At 40.2% G+C, this 17,385-nt stretch overlaps 1 protein-coding gene across 1 annotated transcript in view; it reads left to right on the top strand.

The window, feature by feature from the left end:
- Positions 1 to 7,285, top strand: part of TRIO (trio Rho guanine nucleotide exchange factor) — a 237,234-nt gene extending 229,949 nt beyond the window's left edge. Inside the window, exons 51-57 of the mRNA XM_057428883.1 lie at positions 200 to 227; positions 1,119 to 1,281; positions 1,876 to 1,997; positions 3,178 to 3,256; positions 3,906 to 4,106; positions 4,540 to 4,678; positions 5,702 to 7,285. Coding sequence (XP_057284866.1) covers positions 200 to 227; positions 1,119 to 1,281; positions 1,876 to 1,997; positions 3,178 to 3,256; positions 3,906 to 4,106; positions 4,540 to 4,678; positions 5,702 to 6,244 — 1,275 coding nt within the window. The 3' untranslated portion in view covers positions 6,245 to 7,285. The remainder of the gene's footprint in view (positions 1 to 199; positions 228 to 1,118; positions 1,282 to 1,875; positions 1,998 to 3,177; positions 3,257 to 3,905; positions 4,107 to 4,539; positions 4,679 to 5,701) is intronic.
- Positions 7,286 to 17,385: the final 10,100 nt, after the last annotated feature.

The following is a 17,385-nucleotide window of genomic DNA, read 5'->3' as shown; positions in this document are numbered from 1 at the left end:
AATCTTTGAGCCTGCAAGCATGATATAGCATAAGGATACTGCAGCAAGAATAGAGCGTGCAGAAATTCTGGTATTCAGATGTTTCTTGGATCTTTGTGGGCACAGTAACTTCAACCCGTCACTGTGCATTGTTTTCTACTATTCTTTAAGTTGTTATAAGGTTATCAGGACATTAATTCTTTTAATTTCTCCTTTCTAGCTTCTCAACCCCAATTACATTTATGATGGTAAGTTGCTTTAACTTTTAGAAGTTGTAATAAATATAATTTGATTAAAACATTATTCTCTATGTTTAAATTTGCTTGATATGAATTTTGTTGGGAACTGAGTGGTTTTTATCAAAATATATATAGGCCCTTTCTGGATGAGTGAGACAGTTAATGCAATTAACTCATGCTTATTTTTTAAGATGGAAGGAACACATTTTTGGTCACAAGTCCAAAACAACATAAAACACAAGGACCATATGCTGTGTTATATATGGAGATTGTATGGAAGTTGGGACTTGCTGAGTTTGCAAAATAACAAGGCCAGGAGTTGGAGCTGCTTCAGTTTTAACCTTACCCCGTAGGGAATATTCAGGACCTCTCCAGTGCAGAGGCTAATCAGGACAAAGATAGTGGCCTTCTGGAGTCAGAGCCAAACTGAGTTTTTGTCTTAATGCACAGAGCCAAATTTCTTGAGTTCCTCCTGTAAAAAAGGGAAACCGCTACCATGTGTCATTGGATGAGTGAGGTGTTTTGTGTTCCCTTTTGCAAGCTTAGCTGGATATAATGATAGCCTAAAGATATAAATATAGTTGAGCATATCCTTAAATATTTTTCACTCAAAGGTTTCCTCAGCTTGCCACACAAAGGGTGTTTGGTTCATCACAGTAAGCTTCAGGTTTATCCATGGCATAGCAGTAATGTTGTGTCCAAGTTCACGTGGAGAACACTTTGCCAGCCCTGCAGAACCCCAGCAAACCATATGTGTGTTCCAAGGGTAGAGGGATAGATACACCTTGGAAATCTAAAGTGCTGTACTGCTTTGTGTAATAGAAACAAGAGAGTGAAAGGAATAGAAAAGCAAATTTATTAACTTCAGTTGACCTAATACCATTCATTTTATTTTTCTAGTTCCCCCAGAGTTTATAATACCATTGAGTGAGGTAACATGTGAGACAGGAGAGACCATCGTGCTTAGGTGTAAAGTCTGTGGTCGCCCCAAGGCTTCAGTTACTTGGAAAGGTCCTGATCATAACACACTGAGCAATGACGGTCATCACAGCATTTCGTACAGGTACAGTAATCTGTGTAACGTTCAACGGGAACTGTTGAAGCTGTTTTATACTCCTTTTGCATTCTTGGTTCAGGATAGCTTTTGGCTTTGAGGCATAAAGATACGGTTGCCCTCAGAAATATTTTGCAGCTGAGATTTTCTGGAAATGTTGTGTAACTTCTGTGCATGGCTGGCATACCCAAATGTCATATTCTGTTGATCTTTAAAAACAAAATCCAGCTGATATGTCTGATTAGCTATCGCAGAAGCCATTGTGGTTCTGTCACACTGACCTACTAGTTGAACCAGAACAGTATGCTGTCACATGCCAGTGCTGTGAAATGTCATCCTGTCAGTTCCTTATTTCTATTAGTAGCTTACCATCATTTTTGAGGAAGATCACTCTACATTATTTTGTAGAGGAAAGCCTGTGGTTCCTGCTGATGTGGCAGTGTCAGTGTCTTCATTGTTGAAACACAGAAATCAACATATTTTGTTTGTCCAAAGAGAGATAGGGGCTGGAAAATAAATATTAACAGTGTCAATCTAAATTTGTCTATACCTTAAGGTCTGTAAAATGAATATAAAGTTAATGGATGCCATTGTGTTTCCCAGTGACTTAGGAGAGGCTTCACTGAAAATCATTGGCGTCACTGCAGAAGACGATGGTATCTATACATGTATAGCTGCAAACGATATGGGTTCAGTTTCGTCTTCTGCCAGTCTACGAGTTTTAGGTAGGCATGTTTCTTGCTTCTTCTTAATCTTTGGGTTTTTTTTCTTATGGGGTATCCATAGTACAGGAAAAAGAAAACCCCAGCTCTTAAGCATCACTGTTAAAGGAATATTACAACAAACCTTCTTACCTGTGACATGTTGCTTGTTTCAGAAGGAACAGGAGCACTTTAGGATGTAACTAATTAGAGGTTCATACAGACAAGATGCCTACAATATTTCCTGGAAAGTAGAGCTTTTGGTGGGGGGAGTTCAGGTAGCTGATACACTAATCACTCTTTTTGTTTCCCCAGTGGTAGGTATATTATTGATAATGAGACATAATGTAAGATACCTATTCTTTTTGCTGTTTCTTCCAGCTTGCCAAGGTTACTCATGCTTGTACAGACAGTTCCTACTTCACCTGAATTAGTTCCACTATAGAATTTGCATTGGCCATGCTGCTTTGGTGTGTAATCCAGTTTGCCTTGCTGCCACCCTGTGTCTTAATGCAGATTAACAGGATGGGGTGATTCCACTGAAGGTATCTCAGCCAAGGAAACTTTCTAGTCAGGGGAGTAAAAAGCTCTTGATGAACAAGAATCAGTGTGAAACCGTGTACTTTAGGGAGCTAGTGTAATGGCTGTCCTTCCTACACCAATACAGAAGCCCAAGTTCTTCTGAGGACATCCCACCCTTCATTTGCCCAGTCCATAAGAGCATAATGGAAGCTCCAAGGCTGTAGCACGAAGTGGGTTTTCAAGATCAAACTACGAAGTCTTTTTCAGTCCTTCAGACTTGAAGGACTTGCCATTTGATTGTAGTCAATTCTTGTGCATTGTCTTGTGCAAAAAGTAGTACTCTTTACCTTCTGTTGCTGTAGTAGTCTTTATAAACAATGAATGAATTAGTTGATTACAGAAGTAATTTTCTTTCTGAGCTGCAAGAGGATGGACAGTCTGAGGCCATGAGTTGCTTTTCAGTGTGGACATACTCTGCTTCAAAAGGAAGATGATAGGGGCCAGTAGTTTGAATGAGGTAAATTCTTCCTGAAACATATTAGCAAACTGAATATGAAGTCCAAATATTTCTCCTTCTGCAAACATCTGAAACAATACATTGCCTATATTGACAAAAAGTTAGTTCTGAGGATGATCTGAGTTTATTCAATCTTGGCTACACTATCGTTCTCTTTTTTTGTAGGTCCTGGAAGTGATGGGATCATGGTAATCTGGAAAGACAACTTTGATTCCCTCTACAGTGAAGTGGCTGAGCTTGGCAGGTGTGTTCTGTATGCTGATCTCCAAGGCCGTCTACGTCAAAATAGTAACTTCTCTGTCAAAAAAATTAAATTCTCTTTGAAAAATACTTCTCATATGAGCCTAAAAACCCAGAAATACATTCGATTAAATAGAAATGAGGAAGCAAAAATTCTACTAGCACTAGATGGCACTGCGTAAACAGAAAGTGTTTAGGCTGAAGTGGTGTCCTAGATTAAGGGCTTGGTTTTTTGTTTGTTATTTTTTTAAGCATACCTTAAATTGACTGATGCTGCTTCTGTAGTGAAGCTCTCCTAAGCCTTTTTATTTAGGGTATGAAAATTACAGGGAGCAAAAGTCTGAAAATGAGCCAGAGAAGTCCTGTAAAATATACATTTGTCCAATTTAATAATGACTTTTGAAAAGCTGCTTACTACTCAGACTTGATGTCACTGCAAATGTGATGAAACAAATATCAGGAGATAATTGTTTATGCAGACACATTTTGTAGAAGATGCGTGCACTGAAAACTGGTTTGTGTCCAGAAACTGCTCTGTGAGGATAGCTTATTACAGATCTAAAATCAGATTTCTCTGAGAATATCTTTCAAGGTAAAAATACATCCTTAATGCATCTCTCGGTTAATTCTTTCCTTTCAATATTGTATTCCAGGGGCAGATTTTCTGTTGTTAAGAAGTGTGACCAGAAGGGAACCAAGCGAGCAGTAGCCACTAAGTTTGTGAATAAGAAGTTGATGAAGCGAGACCAGGTTACCCATGAACTTGGAGTCATGCAGAATCTCCAGCATCCCCAGCTCATTGGCCTTCTTGATACCTTTGAGACCTCCACCAGCTACATACTAGTGTTAGAAATGTGTGTGGACTCTAACATTATCCATAAAATGCAATCTCTAAGCTGACTTTCTGGGGCATTTGTAGTGGTTTTTATATGAGGAACTTTAAGATTTTCTAGAAGTTTGAAAATACTTAAGTAAAATGTTACAGTTGTCTAATGCTGCTGTTAAAGTTTAATACTCAGAAAGAAACAAGGTGAGATATTAAACTGATATGTAGATGATTTTCTTAGTCTGACTCTCCAGGAAGTTTTTAATATCAGTTGGTTGTACAAATGAATTAGGAATGCTGTGATCTGCTAGCTTTATATCAAATCTCCTCTTCATACCCTAGACCTCTGTCTTCTAGGTGCTGCAGGCTACAGTTATTCCTGTAGTCTGTGGTCTGTTAGTTTTTTCTTTCCGTTCTCATAGATGGATTAATCCAAAATACAAACCTTGTCATTCCAATAGGGCTGACCAGGGTCGCCTTCTAGACTACATCGTGCGATGGGGAAACCTCACAGAAGGGAAGATCAGACTCTACCTGGGAGAGATTCTGGAAGCTGTGCAGTATCTTCACAACTGCAGAATAGTACATTTGGACCTAAAGGTGAGCACTGAATGGAATTCCTGGCAGTGCGTGTTATTCCAGGCATAGAACCCTCCTTCTTCTAGGAAACTTGCAGCTGAGAACACAGAACTGTGAATTGCTTTGATACTGTGTGGAATGGTATGGGTCAGGCCTCCAGCCCCAAATGCATTAGATCTCTCATAGTCCACAAAGCAAAATTTTCGAGTTCCCTGTGCTTTCTCCATAAAGCTTGCTGGCCCTGGGTAGTCCTTTGTGCTAGAAATAATTGCTGACAGGAACTGTTTTGTTTGATTTTTATTTATTTATTTGTTTGCTTGCTTGCTTTCGGAGAAGTTTGCAGCAGAAATCCATTTCTTTCTCAAGAAGCACAGAGTTTGTTGTGAGAGAGTGCTCTTTCCTCTGTTCCTGCAAATCTGTTTCACATCTTTGCATTTTAAGGGTTGTAATAACTATGTGAATGGTACCTTTTTGGGCCTCTGTTCTACCCTTTTGAGTTTTACTGGATCCACAAGGATTTTATACATTCTAGTAGGAAAATCTATATAAGATGATCTTAGTGTGAATATTAATTAAAAACTTATTTACACTTTTTCTTTTCTTCCAGTCTTAAAATGCAAGGGGTTTGTTGTCTCTCTGTCATAAAGCAAATAGAGCAGTTGATTTGTTCACCCTATATGTGTAATTGCTCTTCTTCAAGCTTAAGTTCCCAAGCACAGGTTCCTGTGGAACTTTGCCTAGCTGCTGTTGTAAACATCTGCAGTATTATCTGGCAGGACTGTATATCCTGCAGACATAATAGTGCTAGCAGCTAAAACACATTAATTGCACACTGTAGTTGGTAAAAAACTGCCTGCCCATTGATCTGGGGGAAACCTTGTTAGGACTGCCTAGGAGCTGGCCTTCAGCGGTAGTAGCTTGCAGCGGTTTGTTATGTTCTTGAGCTGACAGCACTGGCTGGGAAACAGTAATTTTGGAGCATTAAATGTGTGTTAGACTGACTTGAAAAAAAGACATTTTAACTTTTGTTTTTATGTTTTCTAGCCTGAAAATATTTTGGTGGACCAGAGTTCCACTAAGCCAACAATAAAACTGGCTGACTTTGGAGACGCGGTCCAACTCAATACCACGTATTATATCCACCAGTTACTTGGAAACCCAGAGTTTGCAGCTCCTGAAATTATTCTTGGAAATCCTGTTTCCCTCACTTCAGATGTTTGGAGCATTGGAGTGCTCACATATGTCCTTCTTAGTGGCGTCTCTCCTTTCCTGGATGAAAGTGTAGAGGAAACTTGCCTGAATATTTGCCGCTTAGACTTTAGTTTCCCAGATGACTACTTCAAAGGAGTTAGCCAGAAGGCCAAAGATTTTGTATGCTTCCTACTTCAGGATGACCCAGCTAAGCGTCCCTCGGCTGCACTGGCCCTCCAGGAGCAATGGCTGCAGCTGGGGAACAGCAAAAGTGCTGACAGCATTGACATATCCAGACTGACTTCATTCATTGAGCGGCGAAAACACCAGAATGATGTTCGACCCATCCGTAGCATTAAAAACTTTTTACAGAGCAGGCTCTTGCCAAGAGTTTGACCTTGCCTGAAGTTCTCTCTCATTCTCTTTCACCTGCCAATCAGACTGGAGACGGACTCCTCCTGCCAATCAGTCAAACTGGAGATAGACTCCTCCTGCCAATCAATCAGACTGGAGATAGGACTCCTTTTGCCAATCAGCTGTTGACTTGAATTTTGAGGAAAGCAAACCCCGAGCCAACCAACTGCTAGCGAATGTTCATGTGCAAACGCATTCCAGGGGGACCCATGCAGGGCGGCGTAGGGGACTGGCGATGCAGACTTCACTGGGGTGGAGGACGATAGCACTGTACTCTGCAAAAAGCAGTCACGAGCGATACAGTAACAGTATTTTATTCAGGTTTCTGCAAAAAAATTAAAAAAAAATAAAAATAGTTTTTTTAATAAACCAGAGTTGAATTTTGCAAGTGAACTTAACTACCGTTTTCAAGATTTATTCAAGGAAGAAATGCCTATGTTCAAAGCACTGGTGTTAAAAATGAAACCATGCCTGGAGAAGACTCACCAAAATGGCTGCTCGTTGAGACAGCCTCCATTTATAACATCTGGTTTTCACTTGGTCCTAGAGCTTTCCAGTTGCCTCGCCTGTATGTATCTCACGTAGCAGTGCACTGAGATCAGACTCTGCTTTTAAGTGCATCCAACCTCAAAGTTTTTGCATACAAATAGAATGAATTGTTTTGCTCTGATAAAATGTAGGCCTTACTTGTATATAGACTGTTACCTGCCTTCGGTCTGTAATTTTTTTTCCCCTCTCCCCTTATCCTTTTTTTTCCCCTCTCCTTCCTAAATGGTGGTATACCACTGTGCGGGTCTTCAGTTTGGGTCAGTACTCACTGTCCCCTTAGAAAAGGACTTCAGGTTGGTGCCCAGCTTTGCCAACCTGATTGTCAAGCAGTATACAGCAGGATGAAATACTGTAAATGCACTCATTTGGGATTTTGTTTTCTTTCATATCATGTGCAATGTTGTGGCTTTAACATTTTATGCAACTATTTATGAGGACCTCTGTTGTAACTGTAATAAATATATAGAAAAAGCACATACTTAGTACGGCGAGCTTTATGGTTTTGTTTGTGTGTTTGGGGTTTCTGGGTGGGCAGGGGTGGGTGTGTTGTACCACACTGTCATTATTAGTTTAAGATGAGGGTTAGCATAGAATTTAGTCAAGACTAGTCAGTTTTAAGGTTTGCTCAAAAAAGAGAGGGAGAGATTCGTATCCCAGATCTCAAACTGGTTAAGAAGTCGGGTGACACTTTTTAAAATTTATTATTATTATTATTATTATTATATTCAAAATGCCAAAGTCTGACTTCCCCAAAATCACTCTCAACACTTACTGCTTTTTAGACTTTTCAAATATGTGTTTACTTCTTTCTGTGAAATGAACAAATGAATTTTGTGCTCTTTGGTGAAGAATACATTCAGAAAGTAGTGGTCAGATGAAAATCTGACACGTAATGTAATTGTTTTAGTAACTGTTTTTAAGATTGAAGTAATATTAACGTGAGCTATTTAAAAAGGCAGAGATGGTTTTTTGTGCATCACTGGCTTCATATGGGTGTGTTGTCATCTATGTTTGTGTGAAATGCAGTGTTTAAAGAGACCAAGCCGACATCCCACAATAGTTAGATGTATGGGTCCTAAGCCATAACCTAGCTTGGGTTAGTTTTGAGCTTTGTGGCTTCCACTGTATTCTATTTATTCCTTTTTTGTTTGTTTGTTTGATTGATTTTTGGGTTTGTTTTGGTTTTTGGGTTGTTTTTTTTTTCTTTTTTGTAAAGTTGTACAGAAACTTTCTAAGAGAAAACAACTGACTTCAGAACTGGATGTGTATTCCTGCCAGCCTCATATCACTATGTTTGTGTATTATTTTCCTTTATTGTTTTAGTCAAATTTTTGCTTTATTTTGCATGTATATTTCTTTGTACAGTGACGTTACATGTTTACACAGTATGACGTGATGTAAATATTTTATTTTGCCATCAGTTATTTTGAAAAGAATTAAACATATTTGACATATTTGTCTGATCTCTTGCTTTAAGGAGTTTGAAAGTTTAGGTTTGGTTATGTTTTAATTGGGCTCTGTATTTAAAAAGAAAAAAGTACATTATTTTATTGCCATAAAATTCATTTTAAATTGCAATGATGTATCTTGCTTTCATGCCTTACAAAATAATATTTGCCTTTTCTCTTAAGTGTTGATTGCTTTGTAGTGTCATGATTGCTTTTATATAAAACATGCCTAACTCTCTAACTGTGGAAATTCATTATAGTCTTGATTAGCTAGTAAATTTTGACCAGCAGAGTTTTCTACCAGATGTTCCCAGTTAAAGACCAAAGGATCGTATTTCGGTTTAATATTAAACGGGGGAACAGATTTCCCACATCTTTTAGGCATTCCAGATTCATTATGAAGAAAAGTTACTTTCCACTGTAAAGACTTGGGGTTTGCAGCTAAACACTTTTTGCCTCCTGTAAGGGATGAAGTCAGTGCATGTGTCTGTACTTTGCAAGTGGGGTTTGGGAGCACAGAAGTTCTCCACTGCACACAGCTGAATTTGAAAATCATTGGGCAGCAGTTAAGTGGAAAGCCTGGCTAGATAATATTTCCATGGTCAGGAAAGCAATCTGCATTGTCTTCCTAATGGACAGAGGCCTAACACATACCTGGTAGTGCTCTTGAGGAGTAAGGTGAAAGAGCCTGGTTTTCTTCTGTGTGTATATAGAGGTCACTTAACTGTAAGTCATATTAATTCTCAGATGGGGCTATTAATGTGTTTATGAACAGGAGAAAAAATAATTGGGCTTTTTCTGTCTTCATATTCCAAAGGATGTTTAGGCCAGATGTCCTCAGAATGTCCTCCAGCAAAAGCACCTGGCTTTCTGAAAATATTTCAGTAAGTGTGGAAACCTGAGTAGTAGTAGAAGATGCCTGAAAATGTAATGGAATGTTCTTTGCATGTAACATACTACATGATATTGTCAAGTAACGTTAAAACCCCACTGCTGAGGGAGTCAGTGTAGGACTCGATCAAAAGGGGGGGGGGGGGGAACAGTGGCTGACTGTTGAGGTTAAGTCCCATGGTCCCCAAAATATTAAGATATAAATGAAGACAGGAATATACTTAACCTTGTTAACCAGCGACCTTGTTGTTAGAGGGAATGTGTAGCTAAGGTACTTGAGACAGCAAGTTGAGCAGAATCGGTGAGTTCAGAGCCCATGACCATGCATGTAAAACTTGGATCCCCTTTTCAGTACATCTGCCATAAACATTAATTTTCTCTCATTGAATTTTCTCAGCTGCTTTATTTCCCAGACAAAGCTGAGGTATTAGAATTGCCTCAGGGAGAGATTGTTTTGATGGAACTGAGCATGGTGGAGATCTCCTGTATTAAACAAATAGAAGCTGACTACCGCCAGCCTACATTTTACTACCCAGATAGCTAGCCTAGCTCTCCTGAGCTTTTCAAAATCTCCTTTTGCAGGAGTTTTCTTGTCAGCTCCTGGATGGAGCCATCAAGCTCATTTCCTCTCATCCTGAGGGAGGAAATTGTAACCTGGCTTGGACTTGATTAAGCTGAAGCTCTTCATTTTCACATTAAATTTCAAACACCGATTTCAGTGGGGCTGGCACCCTCAATTCAACAGGAGGCTCACTCCCAGACTGAAATCATGCATTAGGAGTACCTCTGAAGATTACTTGCAGGAATTTCACATTAAGCTTCCTGAAGACTCACCTTGCAGTATCAGGAATTCACTTAGCAGACCCTGAGCTCAGTCTCTGTGAAGGCTTGCTATCTTAAGGGTTATTCCCAAATACTGAGAGAGGACTGGCAGCAGCTGGTAGTTTGCTCTGTTCCGCTGGGAATCTGCCTAACCCCTTCTGGTTGAATAGCAGTTTACATCACGCATCTTGCCTGATTTTATGCATCTTGCCTGTGTGTTGCTGAAGACCATGTGATCCTTTGAAATGCATGGTTCTTCAAGCTCTCAGGCTTTTCCTTCAGTGATGCCAAGATCCACTGAGTATTTCCACAATGATGTCATTTAATTTGCCATCTCTTAAGACTGACAGTGAGAGAGTACGTCCTTCTTTGGTGATGGAGCACTCTCCTGGGACTTGGAAGGTTCTGGACTCTGCTTGCCAGGAAAACTCAAAGCTGAGAAGCTCTACTAGTCCCAGTTACAGCAGCTAATGCATCCATTGGGTTATTCTAGTTTTGTTGCTACTGTTGGGAGCTTTGCTAGTAGACAATCCTGGATGGCTCATATTGATGGAAAAAGAATGTCATAAAGTATTAAAGGGAGGCTTTTAGGATGGGGTGTCCTGAGGGTAACTTGATCGCCACCAAAAAAGTGCCTGAACATCAGAATTACTCACTGTTCTTGGAGTTTAATGGAGGTCTAAACTCATTTCTTCCACGGATCTTTCACAAAGTAAGGGAGGGTGTAAATCTGGTGATGATTGCTGCCTTTACCTTGATACTGGATGTAGATGACAACTTGGGGATCTTACTTTGCTTTTCAGACCTTTTTGTGAAGAACATAAAGCATGCTGTTGTACTCCATCCCACAGCGTGGGTGTTGAATGGTTCCCAAATCTAAACTCTGTTCTTTATTTGTCTTTTGTCTTTTTGGATTAATTACTAGTTATTCTAAATGGATCTATTTTTCACTTGTAACCATTCATTTCCTTTTCAAGACTGCTACCTGCTGTTACTTTTTAAAATGGAAATAATATATTCTATATTTGATTAACTATGGATATAGTATGAATATTTAATACATGTTAAAGTATAAGACTGCAGTAGGGGTCAGCACCTCTACTGAGAAAGCCATCTGCTTGCTCTAAGAGGCTCTGTGTTTTCTCTTATCCCACTATCTAGAGAAATTTTAGGTGTGAAAATCCCAGCTGAATTCCTGTTACGTTGGTGGTCATGATATGGATGAGGCAAACATCTGACCTTGTGATAGCTTCACCTCTTGGCAAACTTCTTTTCTTCCAGGAGCGTGAGAGAGGTTCAGGTCTGATAACTGTTACTTCTAATGTTGTTTTCTTCCAGGTAGTTTTTTAATGCTGTGTGTTGTTTCTGCCAGCACTCAAGAAATTAATGGCATTGTTTTCTTTTCCATCTAGCACATTTCGATGGTCGAGGGGTTGCTTCATAACTCACACAAAACCTCAGCTTTGTTCTTTGTTCTGCAGAAAATCAAACTTTTCAGGGCAATCTTCATACGTGGTGGTTCTCAAAGCTAAATGATCTAATGGTGTGACCCTGGGGAATTAATCTCACTGGTTAGCTGGCAGTTTCACAGCCTGCTGCAAGACTGTGACGGTAGATCCATTACCTCTGCTGAGAACGTTTTTCACTGCAACTCAGGCAGCAGCAGTGAAAAATGTCCTTGTGATTTGCAAAGTCATTGCTGGGAGTTGCATTTGCACAAAGGCACTTCACTGCACTTCAGTTTCCAGGTACAATGCTTCTGCTGCTGCTCAGTAAAAGTCTGAGGTACACATTCAGTTGCTGTGTGAATGTGTGTGGTGTTGCCTGGATTTATCACACAGTATGGGGCATGTATGCAAGCACTTACAGGAGAAAACTGGTCATTCACTTGCAAGCTTTAAAACACATTCTCCCTATGTTGCTGTTTGCATGCTGCAAATACTGCAAAAATGTATGTATGTGGAAAAGCAAATAGATTTCTTCAAGGTATGTTGACTGCACATACAGTTCTTGGTGGTCTTTTTTTCTGAATTCAGGGGTTGCAAATTAATGTTGTGCATAAAATGATTACTTCCCCTTTCTTTTCTTTCTCTGTAAGTAGAAATATAGTAGTGATGCAGAAAGACATAGGTGATTATTTATATGCACGAAGAAAGGAAGCCTAGTTTCCTAGAGTTCTGCCCCAGAGTTAGATGTGGTAGTTTATGGGAAAGAAATTAAGGCTTTTCCCAAATCTGAGTTACTTGTGGTACTCATGACTTGATAACAGCTGAGCTTATTCTGCTTGATGTCTTGGAAAAGCCAAGGGTGCAATGTCCAATTCAAGATAGTCAGCAATTCAAAAACTACTCTGGGAGCCTGGGGAGAAATAAGAGAGAAACAAGTGAAAGAGACAGCAGGTAAACACAGAAAGGACACAACTGCAAGTCTAGCTAGGATGCTAATGGCAAGTTCACCTCCTTAGGAGTAGCATGGACAGTACTAGACTTCAACTGTGTATCTGATCCTTGCCACCGCCTCACAGTCTGACTAAGGGAAGTACGGTGCACCTGCATGGCATGGCTGCATGTGCATGTTCTGCTTTTTGATGCAGAACTGTACAGTAAATATATATAGAATCATAGAATAGTTAGGGTTGGAAAGGACCTTAAGATCATCTAGTTCCAACCCCCCTGCCATGGGCAGGGACACCTCACACTAAACCATGCCACCCAAGGCTCCGTCCAACCTGGTCTTGAACACCACCAGGGATGGAGCATTCACAACCTCCCTGAGCAACCCATTCCAGTGCCTCACCACACTTACAGGGAAGAACTTCCTCCTTATATCCAATCTAAACTTCCCCTGTTTAAAGTTTTAACCCATTACCCCTTGTCCTATCACTACAGTCCCTAATGAAGAGTCCCTCTCCAGCATTCCTATAGGCCCCCTTCAGATACTGGAAGGCTGCTATAAGGTCTCCACTCAGCCTTCTCTTCTCCAGGCTGAACAGCCCCAACTTCCTCAGCCTGTCTTCATACGGGAGGTGCTCCAGTCCCCTGATCATCCTCCTGGCCCTCCTCTGGACTTGTTCCAACAGTTCCATGTCCTTTTTATGTTGAGGACATGAGATCTAATTGACTTCATGTCTTTTTCTCCACACTGATACTATTTGCTGCTTCTCTGCTGGCTGTAAGTTGCCTGTTAGTAGGTCATGACTGCCTTTAGAGAGTGCACTGCCATCCAGCAGTTCAGCCATGAGAAATACTTTGCAACCAACTTTCAAGATTTGTGGAGGAGAATGGGAGAAATACTGAAGAGGATGGTAGCCTCTGGAGATGGGAAAGAGGAGGATTGGCTTGGAAATGTTGAAATATGCATAACAGTAATCAAGATTTTTACACTAAGAAGTATTTACAGTAATTTCTGATAAACTAATGGGTCTTGTGGAGGCAAGATAAGATTATACTGAGATCACATCCCTTCAAAATAATTCATGGTGCAAGCTTAAAGCATTCCCCTAGAAGTATCTGTTTGTCTTGGAAGCTAATATTCCAAAGGGACTTCAGTGATAAAGTTCAGAGACAGGAAAATACCTATATTTGGTATTTAATAAAGATATTCTAAGTATCTCTGAGCAAGAATGTTCTGGGATAGTCAGTACATGGGTCGGTAAGTCTAGGATTCCTTTTCATCCTCCGAAGGATTTATGGATGCGTAGGGATGGCATTTGTTTGTGAAAGCAAACATCTGCTTCTCTTGGCACAGTGTGACTTTTCCAGTTGTGTGTGATTAGGGGAGTAGTGCAAGTACTTGATTGAAGTTGAATCTTCCTCTTGAGTCTAATATTTGGTTTGACAAATAATCAAGAAATATATTTTTCTCCGTTACTCAACTACAGCACTTGACAGGGGTAACCTTTTACAAGGCCTAAACACCATCTGTTGGTTTTAAACAGATAAGAAGTAAATGTTAATGCTCCTTTCCATTAGTTCAGATGTGAACTCTTTATGTACTTAAGTGCTCTACAGAAACTCTGTCTGCTTTACAAATCTATTCCTAGATAGCCTGAGTATTTTTACTAGCAATCTTGCTTTTCTAATTCCTAACTTCTATCACACATCAGACCCTATATCAGGAAGCAACCATTGTGGTAAGCCATTTCTAATTGAATTGGTGGGATTTTTTTTTTCTAAATGATCCCTGAGCATTGAAACCACACATGCATGCTGTGGAATCTAATACTGTGAAAGCTGTAGCCAAAGTTGTAAAGGGTTTATTCCAGAGCCTTGGTATTACTGTCCTATGTAATGCAGGGTTTTATTTTCAATAGTAAAGTTTGTCAATGGCAAACACTGGCTTATTGCCCAAGTCAGGCAGAGAAGTATCAACTTGTACCATGTTACTTGAGCTTCCTCCTCTGTTGTATTTTAGAAGTGCAAGGGAAAGCTTTCCAATTGGATAAAAGGGTATTAGACGAAGAAAACATCTCTGTGTAAATGTTGGAGGTCTCCTATAACAAAGTAGTATAAGGGTGGGTTGTCTTGAGTAACAACTGTAGCAATTCTCTTTTATGCTGTGGTGCCGTCATGGGGCATCTGCTTCCCCAGCCCTACTGCAGGTATTTCTTGTTATCAAGGCTGGGGGCAGGGGTTCAACATTTCAGAGTTTCTCCAGCCAGTGGCAATGTAAATGCTGTTATTTCATTGTAGAGAGGTGTTACAATGAAAGGTGTTGGGTTTAGCAGGGATTGCTGTTCTAATCTTTCTGCTGAGGACATGGTTTCCAGACCTCTGTTTGTAGAAGCCTGGGGAGCTCTGCTGGTACTGGTGTTCCAAGTTGTCTCCTCATATTTTTTCAGGTTCTTCCCTTCTGTGCGTACTTGCAGCTTTCCTACACCCCTCTGTGAGAAGGAAGGCAAAAGGGCTCTTTGCTAATTATGGAATGGTTAAAAAGGTCTCTCCAAGCTGCTCTTGGCAGGGGGGTGTTGAAATGGTTGTTTGAGGGGAAAAAAGAGAGGCACAAATAACAACTCATGAGAGCTGTGAGGGAATTCTTGCTTTTCTGCTGACTGCCTATCCTCAGTTATGGTCATGGCTATTAGATGGGCTACAGGGACAGAGCTTCATGTCTAAAGAAACCTGTCCTAGAAACAAAGTGCTCAGGTGTTGAGAGCGGTTCTGTAGGGAAGAATCTAAACACATGCCGATCCAGCACTTAAACAACCTATGTATAAAGACATGTATGTACCAACATTGTTGCTCTACAGTGTTTTAAAGCACGCTGCACGTCCTGGCCTCCTTTTGAGGCAACCAAGCAGGCATTACATCCTAAATCAGACATTGAGAGAGGCATATCTCAGCTTCCTGTTTCTAGCAAGACAGCTGACTCCACACTGTGGAACTCCTACATAAAAAGCCAAAACTGCTTTAGCTGTTCATGACAGTGGTGTTTGGCTTAGCAAGTCCATCACAGCAGTTAGGCAATGGAGGGGGACAGTAGCAGAGGTCTGTGCTTATATTGCACTGCAAAATCCTGTCCTTGGTTCTGATAAGATAAATATGAGGTATGGCAGCTGGCTAGCATGTATTTGCCATTCCCTCAGACACACTTAGGCTGCTTATTTGAAATGTTTTGATTAATTCCATAAACAAAACAAATCTAATGTTACATTTAGAGTGGAAAAAGCTTTCAAAAACTATAGGCCCTTGAACTGAGATCCTCGGTGTTCAGTTTGCAAAACCTGCTGCCATCTGCAGCCTTAACTTTGGCCCCCTTCTAGTTTGACTATACAAATGTCTCAGCTTCTCTCGAGTTGCTCATTGGCACCTGACATATTGCCGCTTAAAAGTAGTGGCTTATTTCTGGCTGAGCTCCATGTTGGACTTTATAACAGCTCTCTGTATTTGCTTATCGAGCACAAATTATTTTACTACTGGGTGTAACTCTTTATGAAGTCTGTCTCCTGGAAATATTGCCAGTGGAAGGATGTATAACTATATAATATTTACCTTACTATAAAGCAACAGCAGTCATACTGTTTGACTCATACTAGTACATTTTGTGTTAGAGTAATGCTTGAAGGTCAGTGGAGAAAGGGCTGTTCCTACTTTCACATGGGAAAAAACAAATGTAACAAAGCATAAAGAATCATTTGCTTGCTGTTTTTCACTTGTGATACATAACTGATAGCAGAAAAGAGCTGAGCATTTGATAATTATATTAGACCTAATAAAAAACTTTAAAAAAAGAAAATCCAGCAACATTGTTCTTGTATGACCTGTAGAAAAGGGCTTCTTTTATACACCTTCTGGAATAACTTAGTTGGATGGAGAAAGTGGCAGAATACCCTCATCTAATTCAACTTTCTGAAATGTCCTGAAGGTGAAGTGTGTTTAGGATGAGACGCTTCTTAGCAAGAGACCCCAAGAGCTCCTCAGTGCCTCAGAGCTGAGGTTTTATATATAGCAGCAGCAATTGTTACACATTCTGTTCCTCATTGGTTTCCTGCTGTGCCTCCAGTGTGTCAGATTCCTTCCCTCACAAAGATGGAAGTTCAGACGCTCTCCCTTTCATTTCTCCTTCCAGACAATTTGCCATGAATTTATGCTCTTAGTGCTAAAACAAGTGTATTAACATGTGTAGAAACCATTCAAGCTTTTCAAACAAAACCTGTGACGTAAGGATCCAATTATGTGACTGTGTAGTTAATTATTCTTTTAAATGTAAAACTCCACGTAAAAATTTGGTGGCGGCTTTAAGTATCTTCAAGCTGTCATCCTGAAGTGCCACAGAAAGCAGCATTATTCTGATGTAATATAAATCCAGATTGTTCAGAGGAAATAAAGACATGATCCTCCTTCTCCCGAACTTAGGAGAAAGATTTCTGCTTTGTTGTTCTAGTGCTACTCAAAATTCACAGCTTCCTTGTCTAAAACGGATGCAAGAAGCTGAAATGAAGCACTGATTCCTGTAACATGTAGTGATCGTGCTTGGAGTCCAACCTGCCAGGGGTGGATCACACCTCTTGAACTATGCTGCATGGGCTGCTTTGTGTGTACCATATGGGACCTCTGTATACCTGGCACACCACGGGAGCAACAGTTCTTGCAGGGCCATAGGGTCTCCAGAAACCCTATAAACAGACAAAGCCAAATTTCACTGAGGCAGAATTTCTGTGGTGGAAGGTGTGTCCAGGGAAATGTGTGTGTATGTGTATATCTGAGAAGAAGCCGAACAGGAACAGCCAGGAAATGTCATTTTACATTTTCAACACAGGCTATTTTTTAAAGAAAATGGATGTCATTTATTTGCCAGGGAAGCAGAAATGCCAATACTTGCAGTCTAAACACTGGAATGTCTAAAGGGGTAAGACCCATTAAAATATACAGAATGAGAAATGGTTTAATCCTTTGTAAGGAAGGTGTTGACATC

Source organism: Pezoporus wallicus, unplaced genomic scaffold (assembly GCF_028554395.1).
Source record: "Pezoporus wallicus isolate ANWC-B61680 ecotype Strahan unplaced genomic scaffold, APGP_CSIRO_Pwel_v1 contig_6658, whole genome shotgun sequence".
NCBI lineage: Eukaryota > Metazoa > Chordata > Aves > Psittaciformes > Psittacidae > Pezoporus > Pezoporus wallicus.
This window is presented reverse-complemented; position numbering and strand designations above follow the sequence as displayed.